Here is an 18,477-nt window from a genome sequence, read left to right on the forward strand (position 1 = left end):
GCAGCCACCATGGAGAACAGTATGGAGGTGCCTTAAAAAGCTAAAAATAGACTTAGCATATTTTCTAGCAATCCCACTCCTAGGTGTATATCCAGAGAAAACTCTTAATTTGAAAAGACATACAACCACAATGTTAACAGCTGCGTTACTTACAATAGCCAAGGCATTGTGTCCATCAACAGATGAATGAAGATGTGGTATATACACAACAGTGGAATGTTACTCAGCCATAAAAATAATGAAATAATGTCATTTTCAGCAACGTGGGAGCAACTAGAGATTATCATACTAAATGAAGTTAAGTCAGAGACAAATACATGATAGCACTTATACTGTGGAATCTAAACTACTACACAAATGAACTTAAATTTATGAGAGACTCACAGAGAACAGACTTGTGGTTACCAAGGGGAAGCGGGGTGGTGAGGGAAGGGTGGAGTGTGAGTTGGGATTAGCAGATACAAAGGACTGCAAACAAACCAGATGAACAATAAGACCCTGCTGCAGAGCACAGGAGGTTGGATTCGATATCCTGTGATAAACGGATGTTTCTCTAGCGCTTCTGACCCCGACCCTCCGGGGCACTGCTGGCCTGAGGGCAGACTCAGGGCCCGACTGTCGTGGCCTTGGGGTGGCTGTGGTGGGGGCTCCCGCCGTGGACACGCTGGTCACGCCCACAATGCAGACTAACACCGTGCCCCGCTCCAGTTCTGTCTGCAGGTTGTCCCTGACAGCAAACACGTTCTTGTACTTCAGTAAGCACACTTAAAAGCAGTTTCTCAGACTCTCAGACTTAAGAGAATGAACTTACGGTTGCCAGGGGGAAGGAGTGGTGGGGAAGGCATAGTTATGGAGCTTGGGATGGACATGTACACACGCTGTATTCAAAATGGATAACCACAGGGAACTCTGCTCAGTGTTACGTGGCAGCCTGGATGGGAGGGGAGTTTGACAGGTGTGTGTGTGGCTGAGCCCCTTTGCTGTGTACCTGAAACTGTCACAACTGTTAGTTGGCTAACCCCCATACAAAAGAGAAAGTTTTAAAAAATAAAAGCAGTTTCTGCCACTGCTGTAAATGGCAAACCAGCATCACCTGCCGTCAATAGAAATTAGTCCTAAACATGACTGTTTATTTCTAAAGCTCTGTGAATATCTAGGCCCAGCCCACAAAGTATGGATGGGGAAGGGGGGACACCCAGGCCGACAGAGCCTTGAGCAGCCTCCTGTCACCTCTCATCGCGCAGAGAAACGGAGGCTGAGAGACACATACAGGTGCCGAGAAGACCCTGCCCCTCTCACCTGGCGGATCTGATTAACCCAGAGCTGGGGCTCACCTCTGCTCCTTGGGGAGGATCTACGGGTCCCAGGAGCAGGTGGTGGCCTCAGCGGCCTCATTCTCTCCCCTCCTGCCTCGTCCACTTTGCTGTGGCCATGGGGCCTCCTTGCTGCTCTTCAAACGTATGTTCCCCTCCCCACCAGGGTCATACAGGGCTGCTTTGCCTGCCCTGACACTGCTTGCGCCCATCAGCAAGGCCTTCCCTCCTCGAATAAAATATAAGTGCGCACCTGCTCCCCTGACAGACACCCACTCTCCTGAGACCCTGCTTTTCTTCTCAGCATCAGCACGGCAGCCCTCTGCATGTTCTTGCTCCAGAGCCCATGACTCTGTGGTCAGAGCTCTCCCTCTGGCATCTAGAGCACGTGTACACTCTGTCACTGGCGGAGGAGACCCTCCCCAGCATCCGTGGTGACCGTCTGTGTCACAGCTTGGATCTGCAGGCACTGGTCGGTTGCTAGTTGGTTCCAGCTGTGCTAGACGCTGGCCTGGGCTGAGGATGGTGGCCAGGCTGGGGGCACATCTTGGACAGGCCTGTCCTATAGCAGCTGGCACAGGAGGGGCGTGGGCATTGGGGACGCCCCTTGGGCTGACCCCCTCCACAGGCCTGGCTGCAGAGATGTTTCTGGATCTCCCACAACATAAACCATGGCAGGCAGAGTCACGAAGGGGGCTCCTGGGGTCAGTGTTAAATGGAGACCACCTCACGGCTGGCGACCTTGTGGGGCTGAGGCGTCCAGAGTCCCATTGCGGGGCATCCCCAGGGCTCTGCCAACCTGACGTGGAAGCTCTGGCCACCTGGGGTCCTGGGGGATGAGGAACAGGAAGGAGATGCGGGGCCTCCCGTCTGACCTGCCCAGGCCCTGCTCTGCATGAGCATCGTGGGGAAGATGACATGCAAGACCCGGCTCAGGAGCCCACTGTCCAGTGCAGGCAACCCCTCACTAAACGGGTCACGCGTGGGCCACACAGCCGGCCCGAGACAGATGGTGCTTGGGTCCTGGGCCCCAGCTGCCCACCTCTGTTCCCACCCTGCTCTCGGTGGCCAGCAGAGGTCATTCTTCAGGACAGTAAAGAGATGATAGGACAACCTGGTAATCGGTTAAGTTGTGCTCCCAAGTCCATCATGAGCCTTTTAGATAAAGTGAAGGTCGAGATGGACCTGGGCCCTCTGGGTCAGGGCATCCCAGTGCAACAACAGGTTTCCAGTAAGAGACGATGAGGGCAGAGGACACATGAGACGGGGCAGAGGCTGGAGCGACCACAAGCCAAGGATGCCAAGGGCTGCAGCATGACTGGAAGCCAGCGGACGCACAGGCAGTGTTACACGACCCTCCAGAAGGAGCCAGCACGGCCCAGCCTTGGTCTCGGACCCCTGCCCCTAACAGCTGTCATTTGACGGCACACAGTGTGTGGTTCCCCTAGGAACCAAGGCCTCAGCTTGCCCTTCCCAGGCCACTGGTGGGACCGAGGCCCCCGAAACAGCCCCATCCCCCCGCTGGCCTTCTTGCTAGGAGAGGCTGTCCTGCGATGGCCTAAGCATCGGGACTCTGTCTGTGTGACTGCCTGGTGGGAGGGAGGGAGGGAGACCCAGGCTGGAGGGCTGAGAGGAGGGACTTTACCCCAAGTTGGCTCCTGGGACCCCACAGCAAAAGGAGGGATTTAACTAGAGCAGAGGAGGGAACGCGTTCACCCCTTGACACTGCTGTCATGTGACTGACTGCAGCCAAGAAGGCACCCCTCCAACCTTTCTTATCTCTTTAATGGTAGAATCCACCTGTACATTGTGGACATTATGGGCTGAGGCCCTAAGAAGACACTGGAGAACCAAACCATCTCAGGGACATGGGGGCACTCGTGTGTGTTTGCATGGGTGTATATGCGTGTGCAAGCTTGTGTTCCTGTGTGTATGCCTGTGTTTCTGGACCCGTATGTATGCATGTGTGTGTGTGTATACCGGTGTGTGCACATACACATATGTGTATAGGCATGTGTACATGTGTATGTTTGTGTGTGCGTGCCTGGGAGTGTGTGCACGTTGGTGCCTGTGCCAGTGTGTATTGTACAGACAACCACCACTAGAGGGCATACCGGTCCTGCTTTTGGGAGCCAGGTGGTGGTGGGGTCCTTCTAGGCTGTGTGGTGCGGGGGTGAGGGGAGTGCGGGGTGCAGAAAGAAAATCCAGAGGCCCCATGGGTGCGGCCCCTGAGATCCAGCCAGCCCTGCTGAGCTCGGACAGGTCATTGTGGGGGCACGGGGAATGCGGGCCAGGCTCTGCTGTGGCTTTAGCTTTAGAAAGTATACTTTCTAGACTTCGTAATGGTCACCTGAGGGTAGGTAGTGGGGCCCAGGTGGAACCTGGGAAATGTCCCTGGACAGACACCCTCTTGCAAATGTTCCAGCTTTACTTGTTGGGAGGGTCTAGCATGGGTAAGAGATTTGATGTTTTTATTTAAAAAGCCTTCCTTGGGCCTTGCTTCGTGGCCTTAGAATGCTTGTCACCATTTGCGTGAGGCCGGGGAGGGGCCCTGGAGTTGGTGGACTGCGTGGGGCTATTTTCAGGGTGGTTCTAGTGCCTCCTGCTGGTGGATCCACAGACCACACTCAGTATCCCCACCCGTCCTTCAGCCAGTCCTGGGGAATAGGGTGCAATACCGTCCCCACTTTGCAGGTGATCAAACTGGGTTCTCAGGTCAGAACTGGTGAGCCATGTGGTGGCTGGATCCTGGACTCCAGAAACCCTCTTGCTGGGCCCCCCTGGGACTCAGAGAGGACCCTGGGCCCAGCTCTGGACCAGTCAACGGCCAGCGTTCCTCCTCCACCTCTGCTCTCCCTATGACGCCCACCCCAGCGGAGCCAGAGGGAGGTGGGGGCGTGGGCCACCCGCTGAAGGATGGTTGGTGATAGCTGCGGCCACCAGGAGGCGTACTGAGCAGGTGCCCCTGCTGGTCAGCCTGGCAGCTGCCCAGCAGTCCCCCTGCTCCTGCCAGGTGCAGAGCCCCCAGAGCCGGCAGCAGTAGTGCTGCAGTGAATTCATTAAAATGTGATCTGACCATTTTCAAGTTCGGGAGGAGGGAAGAAAACTGCAAGCGGGAGTCTCTGGGGTTTTCACTCACCTCCCCGTAGCTCAGCATTTAAATTTTGCAGAACATCCATCAATAATGCAGCTGGCCAGCCTGCCCCAGAAAAGCATCAAAGATTCCTGCACTCTCCACTCTTGGCCCTCTCCACTTGGGGCTGCCAGGACACGCAGCTCGGACCCTGCTGCCCCGCTGCTCCTGGGACCGGGCCAGCCTGTCCCTGGAGACAGTACAGCCTAACCGCCTGCCTGTGTCTGGTTCTCATGTGCTCAGCCCGTGGGTGTCCTCAGGGCCTGAGAACACAACTGGGGACCCACCAGGTGGGCTCTGGGCGTGGGGCGAGCCACAAGGCTGATGACCTGTTCAGGCAAGCGCGTTGAGACTTGTTCCAAACGGGATGGAGAGTGTGGCCACCGTGGAAAATAGGCAGTGGGTCCTGGGGATTTACACAGTCACCTTTTGGCCACAAGTCCACGTCTAGGTATACGCCCAAGAGGACGAGAACAGGCGTCCAAGCAGGGGTTGATCTGTGATCACAGCAGCGCCTGTCACGGGGAGTGGTCTGAACGCCCACCAGTTGACGATGGGACGAGCAAATGTGCCTGTCTGCAGCAGAATACGATTCAGCCGTGAAAAGGGGTGAAGCACTGACCCCAGCCACATCGTGGACAAACCTTGAATGCTAGATGCTCAGTGAGAACGGCCAGACCTGTAAAGTCTCACAGGTTGTAGGAAACACTCAAAGCAGGCTGCTTCACTGGGAGGGCAGGTTAGAGGGGCCGGGCCTGGGGGGCTGAGGGTGGGGAGTCACTGCTGGCGCCCAGGTATCCTTCAGGGCTAGAAAGGCCCTGAGGTAGACAGTGGTCCGGGGGGTGGGGAGGGAGCACAGCGCTGCAGAGGTGCCAAATGCCGCCGACCTACCCACATGAACACAGTGGGCTTCGCAGACCCAAATGACATTTCCAGGTGCCAACACTCCACTCCTGCCTTGTGGGAACCCCAGGCACGCGCATCCCACGCTGGGCCTGCAGGCTGACCACATGCTCAACAGCCTCACAGGGCACCCACTCCGCACCCACAGCTTCAGCCAGGTGGCACCACCCTGACCTGGACGGGAAGCTGGCCTGTTCCTGGTGGTACCCCAGTCCATCCTCCTGGTGGCTCCAGACTCTAGGCCCCAGGTCTGCTGCTGCTTCTCCTAAAGGCCACTGTCAAGAGCGAGAATCCAGGGCTTCCCTGGTGGCTCAGTGGTAAAGAATCCACCTACCAGTGTAGGAGACACAGGTTCAAAGCCTGGTGTGGGAAGATTCCACATGCCTCGGGGCAACTAAGCCCCAGAAAGTATGTATGGGACTGAGGGCCTGAGCCACTCCCGGGCATGCTCTGTGGCAGCTGCTCTGTGGTCTTGATGGCTCCGTCCCGCACGGAGAGAATCCATCAGGGAACTCAGCACAGACCCTGGCTTTTATTTTGCATTTCTCATCTTTCTCTAAAGGAAGTGCTGTCATCTGCTTTCCCTGGGGCTGATTTCCCACTGTGACAACATTAAGTGGAGGCCGGCAGGGAGGTGACACCTGGAAAGCCCTGGGAACCAGCTGGATCCAGTGTGGCCGGGAGCGTGGTATCGAGGGTCCCCGTGAAGACGGATGCATGGGCCGTGGGTCCTGGAGGGGTTGCCCTGCTCACTGCCAGACCCCCACGTCTGCAGGACCATCCTGTGACTCAGCAGACTCTTGGATGGCATGGGTGAGGCCAGTCTTGGAGGCAAGCTGGAGCCCTGAGGCCCTCCTAGGATCACTTTTCTTCTTCTGTTTTTTTGGGGGTGCAATGACTTCAGTGAGGACCCAATGTGAGGGGGTCAGTGGATTCAATGGGCAATTTTTTTTTTTCTCTGAGACCACAAAGCCACATTCGGTGTCTTAAAAACAGTGTTTGGCAAAAATGATTCAAGAATTGCCAGTGGGATATATTGAACCCCCTTCATGGATCACAGCCTTGTCATGATAAAGGGACTTGTGTGACTGAATGCAGCTATGGTGACTCAATGGTGCAGGGCTACACAAGATGGATGGATCATAGTGGAGAGTTCTGACAAAACATGATCCACTGGAGGGGGAAATGGCAACCCGCTCCAGTATTCTTGCCCCAAGAACCCCATGAACATGTGAAAAGGCAAAAAGACACGACATTGGAAGATAAGCCCCCCAGGCTGGTAGGTGTCCAATATGCTACTGGGGAAGAGTGAAGGGCAATTCCTAACAGCTCCAGAAAGAATGAAGTGGTTGGGCCAAAGCAGAAACAATGCTCAGCTGTGGATGTGTCTGGTGGTGAAAATCAAGTCTGATGCTGTAAAGAACAATATTGCATAGAAATCTGAAATGTTACATCCATGAATCAAGGTAAATTGGAGGTGGTCATGCAGGAGATGGTAAGAGTGAACATCGACCTCTTAGGAATCAGTGAACTAAAATGGACTGGAATGGGCGAATTTAATTCAGATGATCATTATATCTACTACTGTAGGCAAGAATCCCTTAGAAGAAATAGAGTAGCCCTCATAGTCAACAACGGAGAAGGCACTGACACCCCACTCCAGTACTCTTGCCTGGAAATCCCATGGACGGAGGAGCCTGGAAGGCTGCAGTCCATGGGGTCACTGAGGGTCGGACACAACTGAGCGACTTCACTTTCACTTTTCACTTTCATGCATTGGAGAAGGAAAGGGCAACCCACTCCAGTGTTCTTGCCTGGAGAATCCCAGGGACGGGGGAGCCTGGTGAGCTGCTGTCTATGGGGTCGCACAGAGTCGGACATGACTGAAGTGACTTAGCAGCATAGTCAACAAAAGAGTCCAAGATGCGGTATTTGGGTGCAGTCTCAAAAACGACAGAATGATCTCTGTTCACTTCTAAGGCAAACCATTCAACATCACAGTAATCCAAGTCTATGCCCCAACCACTAATGCCGAAGAAGCTGAAGTTGACCAGTTCTATGAAGACCTACAAGACCTTCTAGAACTAACACCAAAAAAGATATCCTTTCATCACAGGGGACTGGAATGCATAAGTAGGAAGTCAAGAGATACCTGGAGTAACAGGCAAGTTTGGCCTTGGAGTAAAAAATGAAGCAGGGCAAAGGTTAACAGTTTTGCCAAGAGAACACACTGGTCATAGCAAATACCCTTTTCCAACAGGAGAGGTGACTCTACACATGGACATCACCAAATGTCAATACTGAAAACAGATTGATTATATTCTTTGCAGCTAAAGATGGAGAACCTCTATATAGTCAGCAAAAACAAGACCTGGAGTTGACTGTGGCTCAGGAGCCTGGTGGGCCACAGTCCATGGGGTCACAGAGTTGGACATGACTGAGTGACTAACACACACACACAGTTAAAACCACGAGTCCATTCAGATATGACCTAAATCAAATCCCTTATGATTATACAGTGGAGGTGACAAATAGATTCAAGGGATTAGATCTAAGATCATGGCATCCAGTTCCATCACTTCATGGCAAATAGAAGGGGAAAAAGTGGAAGCAGTGACATTTTATTTTCCTGGGCTCCAAAATCACTGCGGATGGTGACTACAGCCATGAAATTAAAAAACGTTTGCTCCTTGGAAGCAAAGCTATGACCAACCTAGACAGCATATTAAAAAGCAGAGACATTACTTTGCCAACAAAGGTCTGTATGGTCAAAGCTATGGATTTTTCAGTAGTTATGTATAGATGTGAGAGCTGAACCATAAAGGAGGCTGAGCACCAAAGAACTGATGCTTTCGAATTGTGATGCTGGAGAAGACTCTTGAGAGTCCCTTGGACTGCAAGGAGATCCAAGCAGTCAATCCTAAAGGAAATCAACCCTGAATATTCACTGGAAGGACTGATACTGAAACTCCGATACTTTTGCTACCTGATGCAAAAAACTGACTCATTTGAAAAGACCCTGATGCTGGGAAAGATTGAGGGCAGGAGGAGAAGCGGGCAACAGAGGATGAGATGGTTGGATGGCATCACTGACTTAATGAACATGAGCTTGAGAAAACTCTGAGGTTAGTGAAGGACAGGGAAACCTGGCACACTGCAGTCCATGAGGTCACAAAGAGCCAGACACGACTTAGTGACTAAATGACACACCAAATTCTGCCTGGCCCAAGACCACCGCTGACCCCACTCCTCCTGATGCCTACTATAGTCTTACAGAGAGCTCATTTTCCAGGAAAACAAATTTTTGGAATTTCCCACGTGGCCTGTCATGACGCTTCTTGTGAGCAAGGCGGGGATGCTGGTCTTGTCACTAAGAATGTTTTCCACCTGAGCTGAGTCCCATGAGTGGATCTGTAAAGTTAGTGGAGGTCACGATCGTCACTGGCCCAGGGATAAGCCATCTTTATCACGCATGGCTCTCTGTGAAATCTCATCTGATGGCCACATGGGGTGGAGACGCTTGAAAAATATAGAAATGTGTTGGAGTTGCTTTCTGAAAAGTCCTATGAACCATAATGGTGAATTTGGCCCACCTTTGGGAGAAAGAAGTTTCAAGACGGTGACCCACCCATGGTCAGCGGTTCAAGGATGGAGCTGGGTGGGCAGATCACATAGCCCAGTGAGTACCCTCCCTCCAGAGCACCACCTGCCTGGCTTATCAGGCCATAAATATTCTAATTAGGAGGGAGGCAGATGAGCAGGATTAGCGAGAGGGGCCCCTCTGATGATGGGGATGCAAGAGACACTCAGCCGCTCCTGTGTCACCCCGGCTCTCCTGACATTTTAATCATGTAGAAATGCTCGATTTACATAGCTCTGCCTAATTAGACACAGTGGCAATTACGCTTGTGGATTTTCCTCCTTTCTAAAGACGACTTACTCTGCAAACACGAAGCCAGTTCTAAAAGAAGTATCTGCAGTGTTTCCCCGCTAAGGGGAAACCTCTGTCCACAGGAGTGGGGTTGGGGGTGGTCAGCATCCTTCAAAGAGAGCAGAAAGGCCCTGTCTGTGGTCCTTTGTACGCCTAAGCCACAGATCGTGTTGGGAAACCACACGGCAGGGCGCGGCAGGCTGAGTTCCCACCCAGCGTGGGTGCACCCTCCACACGTGCAGCCGAGGCCCTGCAAGGTCTGTTTCTAAATGGAGACATACCGGCTACTGCCAGCCAGAGGAGTCTGGCATCCCACCCGCAGTGGGCAGCTCGGGACAGAAGGCGGAGAGTGTAGTGGATGGCGCCCCCAGCAAGCGGGCACTGGCTGCCCCAGGGGGCCTGTCTTAGTACAGTTAGTATCGAGAGCGCATGGTACACAGGAGGCGCCCAGTGAACACCACCTTGCTCCCTCCCTCTCCCCACTGCCCATGTGAATGACCATCTCCCTGGGGGAGGCTCAGAGTGAGCCCCCCAACCCTTGCACATTCTCTGATCCACCCCCTGTGTGGCTCCAAGCCCCAGGCCACCACCCTTGTGCCCCCAGCTCCCACTGGTCCCAGATGCCTGTGGTCCCTCCCTCTGGGCCACCGAGCCTCCAGCTCACCCGTCCATCCACACTGTGTCCTTATCCTGGTCCCTGGGGATGGAGCCTTCTCTCGGCCCCTCACCAAGTCTCTCCCTGTCCCTCACTGGAGCTGGGGACACTGGCCACCCCCTTGGGTCACGTCTCCTTGTGGGGACACTGCCCTGACGGTGGGGTGCAGGGTTGCTGAGACAGAGGCTCATGCATATGACATGGACCATGCAGGCCCACAGGAGGGGACCCCCAGCAAAGAAGAAAAGTCCACAGAGTATCTGTCCCACACTGGGCTCTCTAGGAACCGTAGGTTCAGTGAGAGGAGAGCAGTCTGGGGGGCTTCCCTGAGGAGGTGACATCTGGTGAGAACATGGGAAGAACCAGATGGGAGAAGCCCACGAGTCCGGTGGCAGGAGAGGGGAGGGGTGGAGACAGAAGCCTGCATGGTGGTGGTGGTGGGGCCAGGCCGTGGGATACCAGGGCCGAGGAGCTCAGGTGTGGGAGCCTCAGGGTGCTACCTGCTGCCCTTGTCCTGGCCCACCCTCCCCTTCCCTCTGTCTGCAGGGCTGCCCTTGCCTGGGCTGGGCCCTCCCAGGCTGCCCCCGCACACCTGAGGGCTCGTCCCGCAGTGGCGGGAGGAGTGGCCAGCAGCTGTCTCAGGACAGTGCTGGTCCATGCATGCACTGATTAGTGCAGACAGCTTGTGCTTAATTATTTCACTTGACCCGCTTAAGATTCAGCAACCACCTGCTCTGGGTGGAGGTGGGGAGGAGATTTTGGGGGGGCAGCCAGTGAGGTGCCTATGACCGACCCAGGAGCAGTCCCAAAGGAGAGGCCTGGCCTCAGGGGTGGGACTGAGCCGATCAGAGGCCAGAGGACATGGGGCCGGGCACCACCCAGGCTGTTTCTTCCCATTTGGTTGGGTCACTGAGAACTCGAAGCCAGGCTGGTCCCAGAACACCGGCTGGTCCATCGCGTGCTGGGCAGCCAGCCAGGTGCTGCGGATCCCAAGGAGGGGATATGTGGGAGGGGGTACACACACGGAACTCTGCAAGAGGTACCCTTGCCCCCACCTGGGCCCAGAGGGGGCGGCTGCTTCAGGGTCGGTTGCCAGAGCAAACAAAAACAGAGCCTGCTCAGTTAAATGTGAACTTCAGACAACAATGGACAGTTTGTGGTATGGGGGCCGAGCCCCTCCTGAGCTCTGAGACCCTATAGCCCTGGGCAACTAAGAGCCCTGCAGCCTCGTCTTTCTCATCTGGAAAGAAACGCTGCTCCAGGAGTCCCCCCAGGGCAGTTTCAAGGACTAAGATGTGACAATGCACACAGTGCTTGGCCCATGCTGGGGTCCCCAGGGCGCCCCACTGTCTGGAACAGGCTCTGCCATGCATGAGCTCAGCACACGCTTGCACGAGTAGCAGACATGCCCACACCTCCTCCTGCTTCTGGCTGACCACCCGTCCTCTGTCTGTCCCACTCCACACCTGCCCGGTTATTCGTAGGTAAAGGCAAACCAGGGACAGCCCGCAGGCCACTCACAGGGGAAAGCAGGGGCATGGTGTTCAGAGCCGCTCCGTGCCTTCGGAACCAGCAGCTTCCCTGAGCTTTCCCAGCTGGGATCTCCCTGCTCTGCAGAAGGTCCCCTGAGTGCTGCCCTCTCTCCTTGGGACAGAGGCCCCAGAAACACCTCTTCTCTCCTCCAAGCCTGGAACTGCAGCCAGGCTCCCTGCAGGACTGTGCGGCAGGCTGCTCATTATCTCAAACAGGGCAGGTGATGGCTCAGCAGGCTGGGCGATCGGGGCCAAGGGCTGGTACCACCTGCTCCCGCCTCTGCTTCCTTCACCTGAAGTCCAGGCTCATCTAGCAATGAGCAGCGGCTCTTTAGAGGTGGTGGAGGCCAGCGAGGCTGTGCTGGGTGGGGAGTGGACCTGTGCCCTGGGGGAGGTGGGTGGGACCCTCTGCTCTCTGGGCTGGAGCCCAAGGTTGCCAGGATCTTGGGCTCATGGTCTCCAGCATTGTGAGAGGACACACTTCCTTTGTCAGGACAGCCCTGGGACAGTCACACGCAGCCTTCCTGAGACCAGGACAGGGCCTCCCTGGACATCCCCCCCTCCACATGATGCCATTTCCTTTAAGCCATGCCACTACCTGGACTCATTTATCTTGCGGGGATTGTCCCCCTCACCCGCTCCTCCCTCCTGTGGAGTCAGCCCCACGCAAGCAGTCACCACTCGCCCTGCCCACTACTCTCTGGTACCCTTGGTGGTTTCCAGAACAAAGCCGGTGCTCAGTGAAAGTTTCTGATCGAAAGGAGGAGTCTGTGGGGTGGGAATCTGTGATTGCTCAGAACCAGTTAGACAGCTGGTGTGCAGTGTTCAGAAAAAGTGGGTCTTTATTCCCAAAGGGGAGGAAATAGAACTGATTATATCAACCTCCAAGGCTCAGAGCAAGGCCACCTCTTCTGAGAAGCCTCCGACTTCTTCACAGTTAGCTCTACCTCATCCATTCACGACACCTTGTGGACACAGTCCACTGCCTATACATGCAGTCCACTGCATACACACATGATCTACTCTGTACATGTGCAGTCCACTACACACACGTGATCTACTGCATATAAACACACGATCCACTGTGCATAACATGATCTCCATATTCACATGCAATCCACTATATGTATATGCAAAACCGACTACTTACACATGTGATCCACCGAATATACACACGGTCCACTGTATATACACACAATCCACTTCATATCAACACATGATCCACATCGTGTAAACACACGATCCACATAATACACACGATCCACAAAATACAAACACACAATCTACTTCATATAAACATGTGATCCAATCATATAAACGTGATCCACTTTATATAAATGTGACCCACATCATATAAACACACGATCCACACCATAAACATGTCATCCACTGCATATACACATGATCCCCCCTCCTCCATTCCTCTGGTGGCAGCAGCAGCGGGCATCACCATTCCGCCCAGGCCCACGGTGACCTCCCTCTGGGTCAACCTCTCCCACACAGACTGCAGTGGGGAGGTTGTGCCCCAGCCCCACGGCGCCCACCTCACCTCTCGGTCCAGGCCAGCAGCCACTGTCACAATGTCGCCCGTCTCACTGTTGATGGTGAACATGTTCTGGGAGGGGCTCTGCGGGGTCTGGGTCACGATCCGGTAGCGCACCATCCCGTTGGCTGTGGTGGCGTCATCCGCGTCGTTGGCTGTGACTGTCATCACGTAGGTGCCTGCAACAGAGACGGCAGCTCATGTGGGACTCGCCTGCCACGCCCGCCACTGCCCCTCGCACACACCCCAGCAGATGTCTCCCGAAGTCATATCTTCCTGGAGGCTGGATGTGGTGTGTGTCATCCTTCACCCCTGGGCTGGACTGCTGCCAGGCCCTCGGGAATGTGTCTGTCCTTCCCTCCACCCCCATATCCCCCTGCAGAACCACGGGGGTGGGGCCTTCTTCCCAAGCTCAAGTCTGCTCTGATGTCACTGCTCTGACTTCGTCAGGAGAGGGAGCCACCCAGGGTTAGTGCAGCCTGCAATTCCGGCTCAAAACTCAACACATTCCCTCCTGAGCCACACAGCCCAAGGCTCTAGCCAGAATGTGGGGACTCAGCACATAGTAAAGAAACAGGGCTGTATCCTGAAGGTGCCTGATAGGCACTCAAGGGTGCTAAGTGAGAAGAGACCCCACAGAGGGGATGCTGTGCACATGGATGCAGAGGCAGGTGGAGTAAATTCGGGGTGTGCGAGCCCAGAGGTGGTGAGTACCTACACCCTCCCCCAGCTCAGCACCCGTTCCCCACCAGGCGCCAGGGTTGAGGTCTGCAGAGGACACCCCAGGAGAGTCCCCTGCCTCCTGAGAGTGGGGTGTGGCATTCCTGTTGGTGTCTGCCCTTCCCCACTGGGAGGCCCTGGCTAGATCAGCCTGCCCTCCACCCCTGGCCACCGTGATCAGCAGTGGGCTGACCAGTCAGAGCTTGGGAGCAAGGGCATATGCTTTTTGGAGTTTCTAGGAATTCAGTGTGCCATCCCTGCCCCTGGACTTGGCTGGGCCAGCGTGTGAGGTTGGAGGCTGTGGTCACTTTTTGTCATCAGAGATAGAAACTGAAGGACAGGGCCATCTCAGAGGAAACAAAGCCATGGCAGGCTCAAGTGACCACCTCTCACTGGGCAGCCCCTGGGTCAAGCTGCCCCTGAAGCTCTTATCTGTATACAGAAAAAAATGAAGACTTTTCTTTATTAAGCACTTTTAGGTTCACAGCAAAATTGAGGGGAAGGTCCCTTACAGATGCTTTGTACACCTGAACTAATATTAGAACATATTCCCCTTCTTGTCTTATGCTATTCTAGGCTTCCCTGGTCGTTCAGATGGTAAAGAATCTGCCTGCAATGCAGGAGACCCGGGTTTGATCCCCGGTTCAGGAAGATCGCCTGTAGAAGGGAATGGCAACCCACTCCAGTATTCCTCCCTGGAGAATCCCATGGACAGAGGAGCCTGGTGGACTACAGTCCATGGGGTCACAAAGAGTCAGACACGACTGAACTAATCCTATACTACCTTTGTTGCTTGCAACCTGGAGTTCTGACTGGCATGGGCTCCCAGCCCTGCACCTGCCCCTGGGGCCTGGGGCATGCTGCCTTTGTCCTCATCTGCATGTTCTTGGTTCGGCTCCTTGTTCCCTGGTTGGAGCAGTGTGCTGTCGAGGGCCTACAGGGGTGAGGGAGTGTGGGCACCATCCTCCACTGGGTCCTTTTTAAAGGTGCTGGCTTATGCTGAGGCTGAACTTGGCTTGGGGCTGGGGGGCCTCCAGGCCTGTTGGGATCCAGGGTGGTAATGGGCAGGGGGCTTCATTCATCAGACACATGCTAAGAATTTGCTCTGGGCTGGTGCTGCACGAGGAGCTGGGCAGACAGTGGTGGAGACACTTCCATGGTCGAGGCAGGGGTCTCTCCTGCATGCTCCCAGAGTCTCTCACTGCACGAGGTGTGTGCCCGGCAGGTCCTCTTGCGTGCCTGTCCAGCCTCTCCTACCCCCCGTGCAGGGAGGGCCTGACACAGAGTCAGCTTTGCTGTCGACTTTAACTGAAAAAAAGTTTCTCAAGGCAGATGCATTTTATGGGAACAGAAAAGAAGGCATACAGCAAGAGGAAGGCGGAAATCTGTTTTACAGGGCTCAGGTTTTCTATCCTCATCCTCCAACCGGAGACGAATGGGCTCAGGACCCGCCTTTTCATGACTGAAAGACAAGACATCCTCGCTGGGTGGGGCTCGACGCTGCAGGAGGCACGGAGCTCCAGGCCTGCAGCCCTTGCTGTCCGCTCATATAATCCTCAGATTTATAGTTTTTTTCTTTTAATCAACATGAAAGCCTCTTGATGAAAGTGAAAGAGGAGAGTGAAAAAGTTGGCTTAAAGCTCAACATTGAGAAAACTAAATCATGGCATCTGGTCCCATCACTTCATGGGAAATAGATGGGGAAACAGTGGAAACAGTGTCAGACTTTATTTTTCTGGGCGCCAAAATCACTGCAGATGGTGACTGCAGCCATGAAATTAAAAGACACTTACTCCTTGGAAAGAAAGTTATGACGAACCTAGACAGCATATTGAAAAGCAGAGACATTACTTTGCCAACAAAGGTCCATCTAGTCAAGGCTATGGTTTTTCCAGTGGTCATGTATGGATGTGAGAGTTGGACTGTGAAGAAGGCTGAGCGCCGAAGAATTGATGCTTTTGAACTGTGGTGTTGGAGAAGACTCTTGAGAGTCCCTTGGACTGCAAGGAGATCCAACCAGTCCATTCTGAAGGAGATCAGTCCTGGGTGTTCATTGGAAGGAGTGATGCTGAAGCTGAAACTCCAGTACTTTGGCCACCTCATGCGAAGAGTTGACTCATTGGAAAAGACTCTGATGCTGGGAGGGATTGGGGGCAGGAGGAGAAAGGGACGACAGGATGAGATGGCTGGATGGCATCTCCAACTCGATGGACGTGAGTCTGAGTGAACTCCGGGAGTTGGTGATGGACAGGGAGGCCTGGCGTGCTGCGATTCATGGGGTTGCAAAGAGTCAGACACAACTGAATGACTGAACTGAACTGAATCCATGCATCAGAAAATTCACCCTTTTAGAGTGCACAAGTCAGTGTATTCTGGCATATTCAGTTGTTGTGCATTGTCAGTAGAAAGTATCTTAATTCCAGAGCATCCTGTCATCCCCCCAAAGAAATCTGTGTCCACTAAGAATTTCCCACATCCTCCTTCCCAGGCCCTGGAAACACACATCCACTTTCTGTTTCTGTGGATCAGCCTCTTCTGAGCATGGCTTATCAGTGAAATCATATACCACGTGGCCTTTGCATCTGGTGTCTTTTTCTGAGGCTAATGATTTCAGGGTTCATTCCTCTTTATGGCTGAATAATATTCCAGTGTATGGGGATGCTTAGCTCTCAATTTCCTGGTAGCTTAGTTGGTAAAGAATCCGCCTGCAATGTAGGGGAGCTTGGTTCAATCCCTGGGTTGGGAAGACCCCCTGGAGAAGGGAATGGCTACCCACTCCAGTATTCTTGGGTTACCCTGGTGGCTCAGCTCATAAAGAATCTGCCTGCAATTCAGGAGACCCTGGTTTGTTCCCTGGGTCGGGAAGATCCCTTGGAGAAGAAAACAGCTACCCACTCCAGTACTCTTGCCTGGAGAATTCCATGGACAGAGAGCCTGGCAGGCTATAGCCCATGGGGTCGCAAAGGGTCAGACATGACTGAGTGACTTTGACTTCACTTCACTTGCCCCTCAGTTACTGACTGAGCACTTGCTGTGTGCAGACACCAGGCTCTGTGCTCCGTGTGTAGAGAACAACCATATGGCCGTGGTCCCACCCCTAACAGGCCAGTGAAGAGGGACAGAACACACAGGAGAGACAGATCCTCGGCAGCTGGGGTAAGGGCTTTGGAGTGGGTAAGAATGCTTGTGTGAATATGCAGAGTAACCAGGTGGGAGGGAACTACAGAGGAAGCAGGGCAGGCCTGAGAGATGAGGTCCCGTGGGGTAGGGAAGAGGGGGCAGGACTCCAGGAAGTGGGGACAAAGGCCTTGGGGCAGAGAAGAGCTCTGGATGTTTGAAGAAGAGAGAGGTGGGGGCATGTGATGGGGCTGGAGGTAGGCTGGGCTCACGGCAAGGATTTTGGACTTTGTTCTAAGATCACAGGGAGATGTTTTCATCAGGAGAGTGGGTCAAAGGTATGTCTTCAAGACACACAGAGGGCTTCCCTAGTGGTCAGTGGCTAGGAATCCACCTTGCAATGCAGGGCTGGGGACACCGGTTCAATCCCTGGTCCAGGAAGATCCCACGTGACTGAGGGCAACTAAGCCTGAGAGCCACAACTACTGAGCCCACACATTCCAACTGCTGAAGCCTGTGTGCCTAGAGCCTGTGCTCGGCAACAAGGGAAGCCACCGCCTCAGAAGCCTGAGCGCCACAATGATGAGTAGCCCCCGCTTGCCACAACGAGAGAAAGCTGGTGTACAACTCTGAAGACCCACCACAGTCAAAAAATAAAAAAAGTAAATAAATCTTAAAAAAATATATCATTAAACAAAACAAAAGACATGCAGAGAACAGGCTTCACGCAGCCGGAAGTGGGGGGGACGCCAAGGGTGGCAGGGAGGACATGAACTCATTTGCTGGATTTCAGAGGGAATTGGCTGCAGTCAGACCAAGATGCTGCGCACCCACTAGGATGTTCATTGCTTCATTCCACACGTCTTTATCGAGTGTCTTCTAGGGGAAACATACAGAACTTCTGTGTTTTGAAAGCCATTGGAAGAAAGTCCATCAAACACACCCAGCTAGCTTCATGCAATGGCTATTCGCAAAGAATTGTGTGTAAACCCAATTTTAATGAATTTAATTATCAGTAGAATTTCCCTAGAGGCATTCAGTATTTAAAAGAAATCCAGGAAGTCCTATTTTAACAAATGGTGGACAATGTTTATCTTAAACCAATCTTCCTCTCAAGGAAAACAAGAGAAGCTGGACCTCACATGCAATAAGAGCATCTCATTCAGGGCAGAGAGACAGCAGCGGCACAGACTTGGGGGGTGCTGGCTGGAAAGGGGAGCCCAGGCCCGGGGCTGTCTTTCCTCTCTAGATGTTTGCTGATTCCAAATTGGCTTCTGACAGCCAAAGAGCTCCATGAGTCTTTCAGCAGACTGATGGGAATGGGGTGAAAACACCGAGTTTAGGGCTTGCCGTGGGTGTGTGTCAGGGAGCACCTGGAAAACGCTTGAGTCTCTGGGCTGATCTGGAAGGGCAGTGCACTTCCAGGGGTGAGGGTGAATGGGGAAGAGATGGCCTCGCAGGAGCACAGCTCTAGTTAAGGTCACTTAGGTTACCAGTGTCCCCAGCAGGAGCAAAAGCACATCCTCCACAGAGACAGGTACCGTCTCACACAGCCTCAAGTCACCACGGCAACTGTTCACACGAAGGGCTCTGCCCATGATGAACCAGGCACACAGGAAGACAAAACCTG

General features: G+C 53.8%; 1 protein-coding gene across 2 annotated transcripts in view; it reads right to left on the reverse strand.

Annotated features, from left to right (window-relative positions):
• Positions 1-18,477, reverse strand: part of CDH4 (cadherin 4) — a 478,906-nt gene that overhangs the window by 23,456 nt on the left and 436,973 nt on the right. For both annotated transcript variants that reach the window (XM_070801344.1, XM_019972101.2), the window contains exon 7: positions 13,017-13,189. In XM_070801344.1, the coding sequence (XP_070657445.1) occupies positions 13,017-13,189 (173 nt within the window). The remainder of the gene's footprint in view (positions 1-13,016; positions 13,190-18,477) is intronic.

The sequence above is a fragment of the Bos indicus genome, chromosome 13, assembly GCF_029378745.1.
Source record: "Bos indicus isolate NIAB-ARS_2022 breed Sahiwal x Tharparkar chromosome 13, NIAB-ARS_B.indTharparkar_mat_pri_1.0, whole genome shotgun sequence".
Lineage (NCBI taxonomy): Eukaryota > Metazoa > Chordata > Mammalia > Artiodactyla > Bovidae > Bos > Bos indicus.